General features: G+C 43.3%; 1 protein-coding gene across 1 annotated transcript in view; it reads right to left on the bottom strand.

Annotated features, from left to right (window-relative positions):
* Positions 1-1,244: 1,244 nt before the first annotated feature.
* Positions 1,245-16,068, bottom strand: part of IARS1 (isoleucyl-tRNA synthetase 1) — a 116,430-nt gene continuing 101,606 nt past the window's right edge. Inside the window, exons 31-35 of the mRNA XM_068158049.1 lie at positions 15,688-15,799; positions 14,288-14,413; positions 9,099-9,242; positions 7,995-8,147; positions 1,245-3,208 (exon numbers count right to left, since the gene is read on the bottom strand). Of these exons, the coding sequence (XP_068014150.1) occupies positions 3,126-3,208; positions 7,995-8,147; positions 9,099-9,242; positions 14,288-14,413; positions 15,688-15,799 (618 nt within the window). The 3' untranslated portion in view covers positions 1,245-3,125. The remainder of the gene's footprint in view (positions 3,209-7,994; positions 8,148-9,098; positions 9,243-14,287; positions 14,414-15,687; positions 15,800-16,068) is intronic.

The following is a 16,068-nucleotide window of genomic DNA, read 5'->3' as shown; positions in this document are numbered from 1 at the left end:
TTTGGGCCATGGTTTGCCTCTTTTTTTGTGGTAAGACTGGAGACTCCCAAGAAAGCATTCCTCCAACCTCCTGCTTGCACACAAGGTTGTGGTGAAACAGGATAGGGAAAAAACCTCCTATGCTTTATATCCCGTTTGTAGCCCACCATCATCTCCCCACCATCATCTCCTCTTCTTGAAATAATGGCTTACTTCCCTCTGGTTTTTAGGTTGCTCTTCAGAGCACAGTGTGAATTCTCTTACTCCATAAATGCTCTCTGAGAAGCAGATAATGAGTAGTTACACCAGTACAGCAGCCTTCACAGCCTCATGTCTCAAATCAGCAAACGAATTTCAGGCCTCCAGAAATGAACTTCGAGGGAGGTGATCCTCCCCCTCTACTCAGCCCTGGTGAGACCCCACCTGGAGTACTGCGTCCAGTTCTAGAGCCCCTATTGCAAGAGGGATGTGGAGGTGCTGGAAGGTGTCCAGAGAAGGGCCACGAGGATGAGCAGAGGGCTGGAGCACCTCTCCTATGAGGACAGAGTGAAGGAGTTGGGGCTGTTCAGTCTGCAGAAGAGAAGGCTCCGAGGTGACCTAATTGTGGCCTTCCAGTATCTGAAGGGAGCCTACATGAAGGCTGGGGAGGGACTTCTCAGGATCTCAGGTAGTGATAGGACTAGGGGGAATGGAATGAAGCTGGAGGTGGGGAGATTCAGGCTGGATGTGAGGAGGAGGTTCTTCCCCATGAGAGTGGTGAAGCCCTGGAATGGGCTGTCCAGGGAGGTGGTTGAGGCCCCATCCCTGGAGGTGTTTAAGCCCAGGCTGGACGAGGCTCTGGCCAGCCTGATCTAGTGTGGGGTGTCCCTGCCCACGGCAGGGGGGTTGGAACTAGATGATCCTTGTGGTCCCTTCCAACCCTGACTGATACTATGAACTGCTGTCTTTGCCAACATTGTCTTAAAACCTATTGCCTTTGCATAGATATTCAAGAACCAAAGGATGCAGAATTAGCAGCAGTATTTTTCCTTCATCTCCTCCTGTGAGTAAATACCTTAAATCCTTTACCTTTGACTGCAAGTTCAACCAGCATGCCTTAATCTAACAGTGCTTCAGAGGCAGGGCTACCTTGCAGAAGGCCTTCACAGAGAAAGCTCATGTGTAAAGCCAAGGGAAAGGCCAGCTTCCATTTTCAGTCTAAAGCAGGCTTTTGCTCACAGAAAATGCAGGAAACCCAATTCAACTGCACCTCCTGAGTATTGGACTAGGGTCACAAGAAGTATTTATTCTCATAAGGCAGATTGTTTCTTTCATTAAGCAGCTATAAATACATTGCAGAAAGAAAAAGGGTTAAGCTTATCTTCTGTTTGTGACTCAAGAGTGAATTCATAAATCTTGGCTGGGCTTTTACTTCACTGGAAAGCATATACAGACATACACACATATAAAATCTAATCCAGTCCTCATATGGAACTTGGCCAGCCAACATCCTAGAAATAAAACAACACCACACAGCCCCAAGAAGCTAAATCCCAAATAACTCTTCAAAAATGCAAACAACGTTGTGCCTTTAGATTGTCTCCTTAAGAATGAGATTAGATTGCAATGATTTGCCTCTTCATTTATTCTCCATAAATAATAAAGCCAAGTTATTCATCTTAGGAACAGCACTCTTACTTTCCCAGACACATAATCTGGACGTTTTTAATGTGAAAAAAAAAACCCACCCCAAACCTAACTCAATACCAATCTGTTTTCCATGTCACTACATCAAGATAAAGATCAGCAAGCTGACTTACAGGGGAAGCCAGAGGGCAATGTCCAATATCCATTAAACTGAGCAGGGCAGTGATTCAGTAGGTTCAGGCACTGACATTTTTAATACTGATAAAAATAATTTTATGTAAGCTGAATGCCAGAGACTTGATTTACTTCAAATGACTACTTACAATTTTGGTCTGGTCCACTGGAGCAGAGCAGTTACACAGAACATTTATTTATAGCCATTCCCACTAATACAGTGTCATCACAAAAAAGCTTTGGCTTCTAGCCGTGCTGAAAAGATAAAAACCTGGAGCAATGGAAAACCCTGCTACAGGAGAATGGAAAACCACGATAAAGGAGACCTTGGTATTCTTATGCAGTGGTACTCTGTTGATCCTCTGGCTTGCAGTGCACATAACCTCTTCTCAGGGAGCTCCTCAAGGCACAGCAGTGGAGGCAGCTGCAGGCACCTTGAAATGCACTGAAGCTGAAGCGCGCTTAAGTTGCTGGTTAAGTTCACTAGTCAAAACCCCTCCCCAGACTGCAAAACTGTTGCCAGTTATCTCACTTGCCTACAGACACACAAGTTAACACTGCAACATTTGGCAAGTTATAACAACTGCTATGAAAACTAAAAATCCAACACTTAATTTCAAGTTAAATCTGAAACCAAGATAAACAGCCCTCCCACAAACCACCAACCAAAGAAAATCCCCCAAACCTCTCAGCATCACATTGCCAGATTCTGTCTCTAGGTCATCCTCACCTACACAGTTTGCTAAACATTATCTTCTTCAGCAAATGTAAGGAAGCAAAGCACTCTGACCTCAGGGAGACAAGAGTTTGGAGACAAAGCAAATTTATTGTTCCGACTGTTGAAAGTAGGCAGAGTGTGTTTAAATCAACAGCCACACACTGCATGAAAACCTGGCTAGTATGGATGAACAAACCTCAATCACCCTTAGGTAAATTCCCAAACTACTGTGATGTGGTACATATGTCACAAAGTCTTGTAGGGAACCCATGGATTAGAAAACCAAAGATGCCTTCTGCGTAAAGGACAGGCAGAGAACAGCATCACTGAGGTACTAGTCCCATTTCTTTCAGGCAAATTGCTGCATAGATATCTAAGGTTAAGGAGTTCTGACACTTTTCTGAACAGCTTTTACAGTATCATAAGGTAACATAATGAAAATACATGGTATTTGAAACCAAAGAGCAGCATATTACACATGCACTGGTAGAAAACATCCTCTGTGTGATCCCAGATGTTAAGAGTACCATACACAACCTGGATGCTCATCTAAAAGCAGACTAATTTAATTTGGCTTAATTTTTGGTGGAAAAGAGTCTAAATGGTCTTGTTCATAGAAATGGAAGTCTCAACATTCAGCTGTGGTAGGTATAACACAAACAAATACAGTCTTCATGTTCAGGTTCTTCATGGAGATGTCCTTCGTGATCTCTGAAGCAAGAAAAAAGAGAAACAGAAGAGTTAGCGCTCTTCCTTGCAGGGGAAACTACCAACACTTCTCTTCATTCAGACAGCTCTGCTGCTTCAGTCAAAATGGAGCCAGAACAGAACTGTCCAGCTCAAAACTCCAGCATTAAAGGAAGGGTCATCACACATCAGGATTGCTACTGCTACAGTGTTCTAGGTTATGGAGTCAAATTTGTTCCAAGCTTGGTTCAGCCACACAGACTAACATCTACTTCAGGAAATTATCTTATACTGCAATGATCTCAAGTCAATATCAACAACACAAAGCACTGAAAACCAGGGCCCCTTATAAACATTATGTAGGAATGGCCAGAGAGACATACAACCCCTCCAGCATCCACCTCTGACAGCATAGCAAAGAACATGCATGTGGAGGAGTACAGCAATAAATGAGAGCATGCATGCATTAGCTTGAGTTTGATATGTAAAGCAAGGATCATGGTAGTATCTGCTGGAAACACTGATGCTGCAATCCTGTCAAGCAAGCCTAGAGAACTTCAGGCTGTACCAGCTCAATCCCTTGAGTCTTCTCAGAGTTTGGAAGATAACAGGAAAAAATCTCACCACCAAACCTCTCTTAAGGATATAGCCTGTCTCCAGCAGGCTGATGCAGGGCTGGTAAGTATTTAAGAAACAAATACAGAGTGACCACACTTTGTGGCTACAGAAAGTCACCTGTGAAGCTGGTAGGAACTGGAAATCTTTCACTATTCTCACCACCTCCAAGAGGTCAGATGCTTGCTAGCTCAATGCTTCCCAGCACCCAGCAGCTGTAGCAAGCTACTCCAGTAACAGAGTAGATCGCTTTTATTCCAGAACTCTACCTACCAGCATTCTAAACAATCTGAATGACAAATATACCAGAGGTCTCTCTATACAGAAACTTCCACGTGGTAACCACAAATACACCCCCTGAAACCAAAGCTAAGGAGTACAGGGAGTTACAGTATTACCCTGCAGACTAGAATCCCCACGGACAACCCAAGCAAAGAAAAGGTAACTTTCCATTGTGGCACCAGCATTTGCACAAATGTCAGCCTAAGGAGGCAGGGCAGGGCTGGGTGTTTTCACAGTAGAAACAGCCTGGCAGTGTGCTGCAGTGTGTCACAGAGCTGACGGCTGATAGTCACGCTGCTCTCACTTGGGCTCACCTCCAGCTGGGAGAGACCAAGGCAGCGTGTGTGTGCTGGGGGGAGGCAAGGCTGTGAAGTGCACCCATGGAGATAATGTAAAAGCAGTTTGACTTTCAGTAACACGATGTCCAAGTGAAAGCTGACTCTAGAAATGGCAGCAAGGAGTTGGGTCTCCGTGTACCAGTACGCACCTGCCTTCAAACAGCGAGGCCACCACCTTTCTTGGGAAACCACTTCAGTTTTGGACTAAGCAGATTAAGTCTGCATCAAAGTTTAACAACCATCTACTAATCATGATGGTGGATCATGATGGTAGTGTTAGAATAGAATAGACCAGACCAGGTTGGAAGAGACCTTCAAGATCATCGCGTCCAACCCATCAACCAATCCAACCCACCCAAACAACTAACCCATGGCACCAAGCACCCCATCAAGTCTCCTCCTGAACACCTCCAGTGATGGTGACTCCACCACCTCCCCGGGCAGCCCATTCCAATGGGCAATCACTCTCTCTGTATAGAACTTCTTCCTAACATCCAGCCTAAACCTCCCCTGGTGCAGTCTGAGACTGTGTCCCCTTGTTCTGGTACTGGCTGCCTGGGAGAAGAGACCAACCTCTGCCTGTCTACAACCTCCCTTCAGGTAGTTGTAGAGAGCAATAAGGTCACCCCTGAGTCTCCTCTTCTCCAGGCTGAGCAACCCCAGCTCCCTCAGCCTCTCCTCACAGGGCTGTGCTCCAAGCCCCTCACCAACTTTGTTGCCCTTCTCTGGACATGCTCCAGCAAGTCAACCTCCTTCCTAAACTGAGGGGCCCAGAACTGGACACAGGACTCGATGTGTGTCCTAACCAGTGCAGTGTACAGGGGCAGAATGACCTCCCTGTTCCTGCTGGCCACACTGTTCCTGATGCAGGCCAGGATGCCATTGGCCCTCCTGGCTGCCTGGGCACACTGCAGGCTCATGTTCAGCCTACCATCGACCAGCACACCCAGGTCCCTCTCTGCCTGGCTGCTCTCCAGCCACCCTGACCCCAGCCTGTAGCTCTGCATGGGGTTGCTGTGGCCAATGTGCAGAACCTGGCACTTGGATGTGTTCAATCTCATGCCCTTGGACTCTGCCCATCTGTCCAGCCTGTCCAGGTCCCTCTGCAGAGCCTCTCTACCCTCCAGCAGATCAACTCCTGCCCCCAGCTTGGTGTCATCCACAAATTTACTGATGATCGACTCAATGCCCTCATCCAGATCATCAATAAAGGTGTTAAAGATATTTGTAAGTTCTTTTCCAGTGTAGTGCTCTGCTTTAAGCATCTAAAAACTCATCCACAGAAGAGAGGAGGTATAACCCCGCTCAGCAACTAGGACTTCATTTGCTCATTAACCCTCCTTCCCTCCCCATGAAAATGCTACAGCAGTACGCCAAAGAGTTATTGTGGTCTGCAGAAGCAGCCAAAATATGAAATTGGTCTCCAAGTATTTTTATTTACTTTTAAGATCCTGATAAACGAGGAACTACAGGCAGCTACTCCCCTCAACGAGACTTAACACAATCACCCCTTTCAGAAATGGCAAATGTGATTTCTTAAACCACTGATAAATCCTTTCTGTTTCTTATCCTCCTGTTCAAGAGCGACTCAAGAGACTGAAATTCTTTTGTTTGGAAGGTAGGACCTTGAAATAGATTGGTAACAAGATGAACAGAGGATTACAAAATCAACATAAACAGGAATTGACCTAATATCTTCCTGAGGCATCAAAGTATTTGTTTTACATGCAGCACTTAATTATCATATAGAGATCAGAAGATGAAGTGCAACCATTAGTGTTTATATGAGTTTAAAAAACGTTATTAAGAGCTGCACAGTGAGAATTAAATCTGAGACAGAAGCAGCACAGCTAAGACTACATGTTAGCTAGACAAACAAACCTCCAGGACTGAGTTCTCTACATTGAGTCTAAAACCATCCAAATCTGTTGGTTTTGCTTTTGAAGAGTTCAATAATCTGATATTTCACATCACTGTGAATTGTCCATTTCACAGACTTTATATACTTCTGGAGAACTCATAGTACAAATATATTAAAGCCATTAAATTGATTTCCCTTTTAGGTAAAGGCATTTAATGAATCCTCACTTCAGCTGACCCAAAAGCTGTGTGTTTTCCTGTTCTGTGTGGTTTTCCCTCTTTCAAAGCTCAGAAGTTTTCTCTGTTAGTTATTGTAGTCTCTTCACTAACTCAAAGGCTGCTCTGACCCCCTTTTGCCCTGTAACACATGGTATGTGTAACATCAATTGCTCCTCAATGGCTCAATTCCTAGCCCAGAAGGTTTCACACACACACACACACAGAGGTTTTGTTTATGCAGATGAAGTGTGATGGATATGCTCAGTATCTTGCACCTCATGTTGCTTCTAAACAGTTCAGTCTTCAGTTCTCTGCTTGTTAACACCACTCAGCACATTATTTTTAGGATTAGCTCAAACTACCACTAGAAAGTCTCATCAACATTTGAGAGCCATTTTACTTACAAAAATGGCTTTTGAATACACAGATTTTAGGTCACATGAAATTAAAAACCAACCCCAAATCCACACCAAAACCTCCCTTACCCTACTTGCTCCAATTCCAATCTACCACACTTGAATACCTCCAACCCAGGTGGAGAGCTAAGTGACCCCAGTTTCAGCCTGCTACACTGAAGGGCTACACTCCTCATTAGCTGACAGGCACCTCCCCAGGAGATTCATTCCATCCCAGGATTAGCAACTACTTTAAACAAGATATGTAACTTCTAGACAGACAGTAAAGGTCAAGTGTCATGCATTCCTCCTGAACAGCCTGTAAATTGTGACACTGTGACCAGCTGGAGGCAGAAGCATCTGCTTTGTTTCATTTAAAGAGCTGAACTGTCCTAGATGCACAGAAATACCTACATAGTTCCCAAACCATTCCCAGTAAAATGAAGTCCCAAATCTTTCTCAGGCCCAATTTTTTTCCACTACAGGTGGCTACATCTTCAGTTTCATATTTCTCATGAATCAGATTTTTGTTTCTAAGCCTCACCATCTGTTTGTGGTTTGGGAAGATGCTTTGACAGCTCAGCTATGTGACTATGTGCTAAAGCTTCCTACTTCCCAGGTATTCTGAATGAATTGCAGTTGCCATACGCTATCAAGCCTGACCTACTCACACAACTCTAAAATACTCTTTTCCACCCACTCCCATTCTCCAGAAGGAAGAGGGGGGGTAAAAATCCACAACAATATGAACATTACAGGAAGGGGGGAAAAAATGAGAGAAGGTTCTTAATATATCCACACTTTAGACTCAAGTCACTCACTTCTAAGAGGAGATTCCCTTTCAGCTTAGTCACAGCAGCATGTAACTGCCATTGACACTGCTGACTGACCCTTCCATTTCCAAAGGAAGGAACTTTCCCAGAACATGTCTAGGCCCTTTTATGCAAGGAACCTGGATTCCTGAATGTGTTACATGCTCTTAAAGGATTTTACTAAATCAATATTGAATTACTGGGCAAAATTAGAAAACCAATGTGTAAACAGTGGGAACTGAACCCCTTCACGGATCCTTGGACAAGCAAACCAGAAGTTTGTGCTTACCTTGAGTTTGCATTTCATCCAGGAACAGTTTTAGCCTCCTGCTTCTGAGCCCAAACACTTTTGCTGTTTCATGCAGAAGACCCTGGTAGGTTAATCCATTCTGACCAACAGGATTTTCCATCAGAAGAGTTCCCACAGTTCCTTTCTGACATTCTGAAGGGAAAAAACCCAAACCACTGAAATGACTATTGGTGAGGGATGGCATTATTGATCTTGGGAAACTGAAATTGAGGATTTATTCTTCTACTTCATTCCTATTTCTTCCAATACCAACCTACTTAGAAATGATCACTAAAGTAGTTCAGGAGTTTTAGTATCACAAGTAAAAGTGGCTACGAACAGCTTGACGAAACAGAAGACAGCTTTGGAGGACGTGTTAGATGTGTCAAACAGGATAACCTAGAGGCTGGGAACCATGAAATATTTCAACAGGACACAGAAACCACTACAGAAGCTCACAGAGCACTTTCTGATGATCAAATCCCCAGCTAAAAGCATGGGGTTTTGGTGCAAGTAGATTCCCACTACTTGGAATCAGTAAGATTCCACATGCATAGTCCAGAAAGAATTGACACCAGGGCACAGCAGAAGAGCAAGTTACTAAGTTCCACTGTGAGGTTTCAGAGTAGAAGGTAAAAGACCAGCAGCTGTAGTACAGAATTACATACACAAATTCATACTCCAGATGAGGCTAATGACAAATTCATTTGGCTTTTCAATAGCACTAACAAATATTTCACAGGCTGTTTACAATGTCCTGGTCAAGAGCTGACTCTTCCTTCACATTTGGTCAGTTTTAGCCTCTGTCTTTTAAAATAAGTAGCACAGGTGAGCTGATGGTCAGAAACAGGCAGACAATGCTGAAGAGCTCCCATTTAAATGCTATCCCTTATCTCAGACCAGCTCTTTTTCCTTTGATGAAAGGAGAAAAGCTAAATATAAACATTGTGTTTATTAGAAAGCAAATGCTAGGGAGAAATAAACAACATCACCATCTACCAATGAAAACACATGTACTTATCTCCATCAGTAAGCCAGGGTGTCCAAATTGCCTGTCACAAAAAGCTCAGCCTGTAAATGAGGAGAGATCAGTATCCGACCTACCTTGTGGTTTTGCATTCATTAGCTGCAAGTTGATATACTGGCAGAGCAGAGCATCAGGAGAGCTGATCAGAGCAGGTGCTGACCCTGTTGTCACATGGAGAGTCTTTCCGCTGAGACTAAGCAAGTCAGTTTTGTTTATCAGTTCTGAAAGAGAAAATGAGACCAGTCAGGCCATTATAGGGCAGCTGAGGTCCAGTTCTCACTCCATTAGCTGACAATGAGTCTTTCTAACCACCAGTTCCACTGGGGATCTGTTTCCCTCATCACAATTCCTCCCTCAAGAACGAGCATTTCTACCCTTAGAAAAATGGGATTTGGGGAGAAATTTTGTGTTTCCTCCACAGAGTGCTTCATCTGAGGTAGAAAATTCACTCCCACGTGACATTTATTATGCACAGAAACACCCAACGTGATTCTTTGTGCAATAAAACCCGTTAAATAATGTCAAACAAGCAAGAAAGGACTCATTCAAGCCAACCTCTTCCACTGCATGAAAAGCAGACCTGTGACCTGTACCTTGACTTCCCCAGCTGAAGCAGCGCTGGATGTGTGTGACCATGCAGCAGCAGGGCATTTCCCTCATTAAACTGCAGATGACAAGTGATGTAAAATCAGTGGCTGGCTGGCTCATGAATAATGCCCTCTGCATTAATAGTTGTGTTTAATGTCAAGAGCTGCTGATGATTCAGCAGCCCAGTCCAGCCATGCATATTTAGAAAATGGTGGAAGATCAGAGCCAAAGCAAGACCCATGTCTTAAAAGATTTTAGAAGTAACAGCAGCACCCTGAAAGCACTCAGATGAGAAGCTAATGAGGTTTCTGTAATACCAATGCACTATGTAGGGCTGCATTCTGCACTGCCTACATGAGCCAGTCTGTCACCGAGGCAGAACCAGCTGCTGATAGCCACAACATCAAGGATACAGAGAAATAACATCACTCAGTGCTACAAAGCTTTTGCAGCTACCAAAGAACTCTTAACACCAAACCCAGGAAGAATGAATGTGTTTAATTTCTTGGTATGCATGGAGCAGGCTCAGCTGTCATCTCTTTCCAGCAGGCTTTCAATCCATCTCAGCCCTATCTGCGTGTCATGGAGTCTAGGCTGAGCTTATTCTCCATCAGTTCTTCTGGATGAATTTCAAAGGGGCACAAGTGACACTCCTAGCTTACAAGCTCTCAAAACTTTGCCAGCTGCCACAGAACATCTAAGCACTGTGGAAGGCTTATGAGACTGCCCTAAGGAAGGACAAAGACCTCAGACTATCTAAGATTCTAAAATGCTATCGTTCAAAATCAACTTTTAGAGCTGTGTATCATAGCTATATCTCAAGCTTTACAGAAAAAAAGCAAAATTTCATTGATGCTTCTCAAACTCAGTTTTTGAGAATGAAGTTTTGAGGATGATGGTGGACATCACTTGGTCAACGGTTGGAGTCAATGATCACACACAGAATCACACAGAATGGCAGAGGTTGGAAGGGACCTCTGGAGATCAAGTGCAACCCCGCTGCCAAGGCAGGTTCACCTAGAGAAGGCCACACAGGAACATGTCCAGGGAGGTTTTGAATGTCTCCAGATGTGGAGACTAAATAATTCTGTGATCTGTCACCTACCCAAGCCCTTCCTTGGTCTATTTGAGGTGCAAAGCTTGAGCACAGGAGGGGGCTTCACTTTTGGTTTTACTTAGAAAACAACCAAATGAACAAAAGGAGAGGCATTAACATGACTTCATCACAGGGTAAGGGAGTCAGCAGCAGGTTTTCAGCAGCATAACCCTGAAGCAGCATCACTTGCCATTTACATCTGATTCAGGGGGCGCCAGCAGGAGGCAGCACTGGTGACCAGGGTGCTTCACAGAGCAAGCAACACAGGGCCAGGATCTGGGGCAGGAGCTACAGCACAGGTGAATTGTGTATTTAACAAAGGTAGCATTTTGCATGACAGGACCACTGACATTTTCACAAGGAGGGCCTCACAGACAGTGCTGTCAGTGGAGTCAGCTCCTGGAACCCTCTAACCAAAACGTGGATCATTTTTACACAGCTAACAATGCACTTGAAAACAGGCAGGTATTACAAGCGCTAATCAATATGCAAATCACTTCTAAAGTCAGTTGCCCCTGCAGCTGAGACTTCAGTGGTAATGCTCTCCTAAGGGGTCTCAAAGCCTCATGGCCTTTTAAAAGATAAAAATCTTTTTGTACTCTTGTTCAGAAAACAGTGCTAAGAACAGAGTTAAGAATAATACAACAAGCATATGAAAATCATCAAGAGGGAACAAGTTGGGGGCTTAGAATAGAAGTTCGTAGGAGAATTTTTGCCTGACTTGTCCCTTCCCTGTTCTCTCCGACTTCATTTATTCCTGCAAGGAGGAACAAATTGCAATTTCTGTAAATAGGTCTTTTTCAGCATGGGCTGCTTCCATGAAAGCCAAGTGCAAGTCAACACACATTCCCAATAAGAAATTTAGAGAGAGAGTTTTCAGCTTTTCAGCAATCTAGAGCAAAAAAATGTACAGACAAATGCTTTTACCAGCTGACTTGAGCCCAGCCTCTCTCCTTTAAATGATTTATTTTTTTTAATACACAGAGAGACAAATCCTGTGCTCAGTTTCTGAAGGTCAGTACAGATCCCAGAACCTGGCTCAGGGTATGTGCAGTTACTCAAAATGCATCAATGCACTGTTGGGGAGGAAATGTTTATCCCATTATTTCAATGCTGCACTGAAAAAACAGGGCCATGACATGATTTGAGTCTGCCTTAATACAAGAACTGCCTCAATTTGTGCCATTATATAACCCTAAGTAAATCTTCATTACAATTAGAAAACAAGGTAATAAATTACTGCAAGTAAAGTGGACAGCCCTAAAAACCACAGGAAGGAAAATAAGAGCCAGAAATACGGTTTTACTGGGTCACAATTTTATTAACACACATGTGAACAATTCAGCAGCAATTTGTCCTGAGTGCACGACCTTTCTTTGCAACCCCTCTCAGATCCAGTGGCTGATACCAGCCCTCACCTTGCCCAAGGAGACCCTGCAATCACCATTAGGCCTCACCTCACATTACCTGTGTGAAGGTTGGGCAGATAAAGCCAAGGGATCATATCCCAAACAAACACCGGGAATGTTGGTTCTATTCTGTAACATCTCTCAGAGCTGTTTTCTCTGTATGTGCCTTCAACCCTGACTCCTCAGGGAGCCATAGCTTCTGCAGATCAATACTCATTTCAGACCTCTGCCAAACTGCAATAAAAGTGAATTTAATAACCTAATCTTTCCAAGGGAACTTCCATGTTGTTAATAAGCAAGCTGGGGTTAAAAAAACCTGCTCTGCCCAGGCCACTTACAAAGAGTGAAAGTTTGAAATCAGCACGCCAAGATGGGAAGCCCCAAACAGATACCTGCAGAAGAAAAGCACCATAGAAAGACAAGAAACAAAGGCTTTGTTAACTGCAGCAGAAAAACAAAAACCTTTGAGGAAGAGGAAAGGTCTAGATTTTCTTTACCCCTTCCTTTAGGAATTCAGTGTTAGCAGATACACCTTGCATCATTTTGTCCTGCTAGTGGCAGAAAGCAATGCAAATAAAGACTTAAACTCCTTGTAGTACTCATGAGATGAGAGTTTCCCAACTTTTCTGGGCCTTCTGCAGGTCATCTCTTGCTATCTGCAATGGTAATGGACTGTACTAGTACACAGCCACCTCAGCAGGCACATGCCTCACTAGGAAGAGTATCACTACTATTTGGAAAAGGATTTTGAGAAATCCTCCCTTAAGACACAACTGGAACTCAATGTAAATGCTGAGGGATCCCAAATGTGCTATAAATCACCTACAACTGAATGCAAAGAATAAGCATTTTGTAGGATAGAACTATTCAGTTCAGCCAAGCACAACTTGGAAGGAGATTTTAATCACAGCAAAGGCATCCGACAGGAAAAAACCCATTAATACTCTCCTAGAAAGACTTTCAGAAGAAGACAAACAAGAAAACTAAAGCTAGAGATGGAACAGTGACATTACAGACACAAGTGATATCCCTTGCTGATATCACAGGTAGACAGAAAATGCAGATCCTTAGCAGTGCTGTGAACACCCCAAAAACAGCCTTTCACAACAGCCAAGTGAAACATCTCCTCCTCAGAGGCTGCTTCCTTACTGTTTCTATGAAAACACAGCAGCAGCAGTTTCCATAGCTGTCCAGTTACCACATGTACACTACTTCATCATTTCATTGTTGCTCATTATAGACTGTATATGAATGCTGTAGAAACAGTTTGAACGGCAAGACATCCCTGTAAACAACACTAAGAACGTACAAAGAGTTTACTGTTGCTGTTGAAACATCTCTGAAGCCCTAGCACAGCATGGCCACTGTTAAGCACTCTACTCTCTGCAGGTTTGGGTTACTAGGGGAATCTTGTGCTCAGAGTGTTGATTCTTGCAACTTTCCCTGATGTACTGAAATATTTGACATAGTTTAACAGTAAAACAGCATCTTCATCTCAAGGGAGAGAGAATGCCAGTTTGCTGGTAGGGCCTCAGAGTCACTCATATCAACATCTTTCAGGTTTTCCTTCTCTGTTTCAGCTCTATTAACTTTGTAGTGAAGCAAACTACAATTTAGCCTGTCAGTCTATGCATAACCTATAAAAGATGCATTACAGTCTTTGCCTTAACGGAGGCGAAGTTCAAGCTGCAAAAATATTCAATAGGTCTGCCTAAAAAGAAGAAATTCAGAGATCAAATTTCTCTAGGTGAAAAAACAACATTTTTTTTCCCCCTCTACAGATAGCAGTTTGCCTTCAATTTAAGTTATCACCCTGCCTACTGAAGCATTAGGGGGGAACAAAAAAAAAGCAAGCAAAAGCTGATGGCAGCTCGCCATCAATATGTAGCATAGCTTGGACCTGATGGAAACACTTTCTGAAATAACTCAGTTTTTGTCCTGGTGAGAACTGCAATGGAAATAAGGTAGCAGAAAAGATGAGCATCATTTAGCAGCAGCTTTTGGAAACGTTGATGTGACTATAAACACAGTCTCCCAAGAAAAGTACTATGAAATAGAATATTTCCTCTCGCATTTTCTGTCAGTTTTGTCTCTATATAGGGCAATTATGCAGTAAATAACCTCTAGCTGCTGCTAGCAAGACTTGCAATTTTCCTTGTCATACTCCATTTACCTGTTTTTCCATTAAAAACTGTCAGCTTTGAATTTTTCAGACCAAAAATGGAGGAGACAGCATCTACCAGCCCCGTGAAGTTCAAGGTGTTATCTCCTTTTGGATTTTCCAGCAGCAACACGCCATCTACAACCAAAATGGAAGAAATTAAAAGGCAGTTTGGAAGCAATACTCAAGTTTCAGTGATTGTCTGTTGACTTCTCATTATTTCCTGTGAATTCCTAAGCTAGCTTGAAACTGACAACGGTGCATCTTCCAGGGAAACGGACTCAAGTGTCCTTCAGAATTAGAGTATGGCAGCCTTATTTGTTTTCATTAACAGAGCAGTCTCTGAACTATATCATCTATTATTACAAAGACTAAAACTCTACAGACTGTGCCCATCAAGATGTTCACCATCTTACATAGTTATTATTATTATTAGGGTCACAAAAATAATGGGAGGGATGGAAACCCTTTGCTCTGAACACAGGCTGAGAGAGTTGGGGTTGTTCAGCCTGGATAAGGCTCCAGAGAGACCTTATTGTGGTCTTTTGGCACTTAAAGGGGCTGATAGCAAAGATGGGGAGAGAGATTCTAGCAGGGCCTATTGTGACATGACAAGGGGTGATGATTTTCAACTAAAAGAGGGGAGACTGACTTGATAGAAGGAAGAAGGTTTTTACACTGAGGCTAGTGACCCTGGCCCAGGCTGCCTCGAAAAGTGGTAGATGCCCTATCCCTGGAATCATTCCAGGTCAGGTTGTTTGGGGCTCTATCTAGTGCAGATGTCCCTGCTGACTGCAGGGTGCTGGGACTAGATGACCTTTAAAGGGCCCTTCTCACCTAAAGCATTCTAAGATTCTATGAATCTTCAGTAAGCAGCTTTGTAACCATGTTAAACAAGGCACACTGACACAAACTATAAACACATGCAGGGAAAAACCCTCTGGAGTGCATTTAATTTTCTCTCCTTTTAACAGAGAGCTGAGCTGCACTCATCTTTCCATTACCCACATCATCGTCGTCATACTCTCTAGTTTTAAGTATTCTTATCAGCTCTGTCCTCAATATCTAAGTTTTTCAAAGGCAGGATCTGCTGCAGAGCAAGATACCACTTACATTCACAGTACTACATCAAAAGCCACACTGAGGGTGGGTGAATGCAGACAGACTGTGGATGCCCCCCTAAAGAGAACCACATACAAACCCCTCACGTGCACCCCTGAGTACTTACTCCTCGTGGACAACATGTGGGTTTGCTTTTTAATAAACTTATTTACAAGAATTATTTAAAGCTACTATTGCCAGGGACTTGGCACCATCTTTAAAGCAAATTTGTGGCTCCAACATTCATCACACCATTTCCCAGTTGATCTTTTAACATCCCCACTGATAAATCAGGCCCGGTGCATGCCTACCTTGCTCTGTCCCGTTAACACACACTTTGAGGTTGACGTAGGCACAGGCTGGACCAACACACTGACACAAACCACCTCTGACAAGTGTAATTTCTAGCTCTGATCCCTTCAGCTGAAGAAAGAAGGAAATTATGATTGAGTATTGCTTTATTAAATGAACACATCCAAATATCTTCCTTATATAACCGAGGTCTTGTCTTACTATACTGAACAGGACATAGAATAAACCAGCAACTTCTGCCACATCTTCAAGTATGAATTTGTCTTTAATACATGATAAAGACAGAGCAGCATTTGACACAGAGGAGGAGTGGGATAAACAGCCTCACTTTCACAAGTGATGAGTAGTGATGGCAGGCTCCCAAAACCTGAATCTTTAAC

This window comes from Melanerpes formicivorus, unplaced genomic scaffold (genome assembly GCF_026170545.1).
Source record: "Melanerpes formicivorus ecotype bairdi unplaced genomic scaffold, bMelFor1.0.p_v2 SCAF_38, whole genome shotgun sequence".
In the NCBI taxonomy this organism is placed as follows: domain Eukaryota; kingdom Metazoa; phylum Chordata; class Aves; order Piciformes; family Picidae; genus Melanerpes; species Melanerpes formicivorus.
This window is presented reverse-complemented; position numbering and strand designations above follow the sequence as displayed.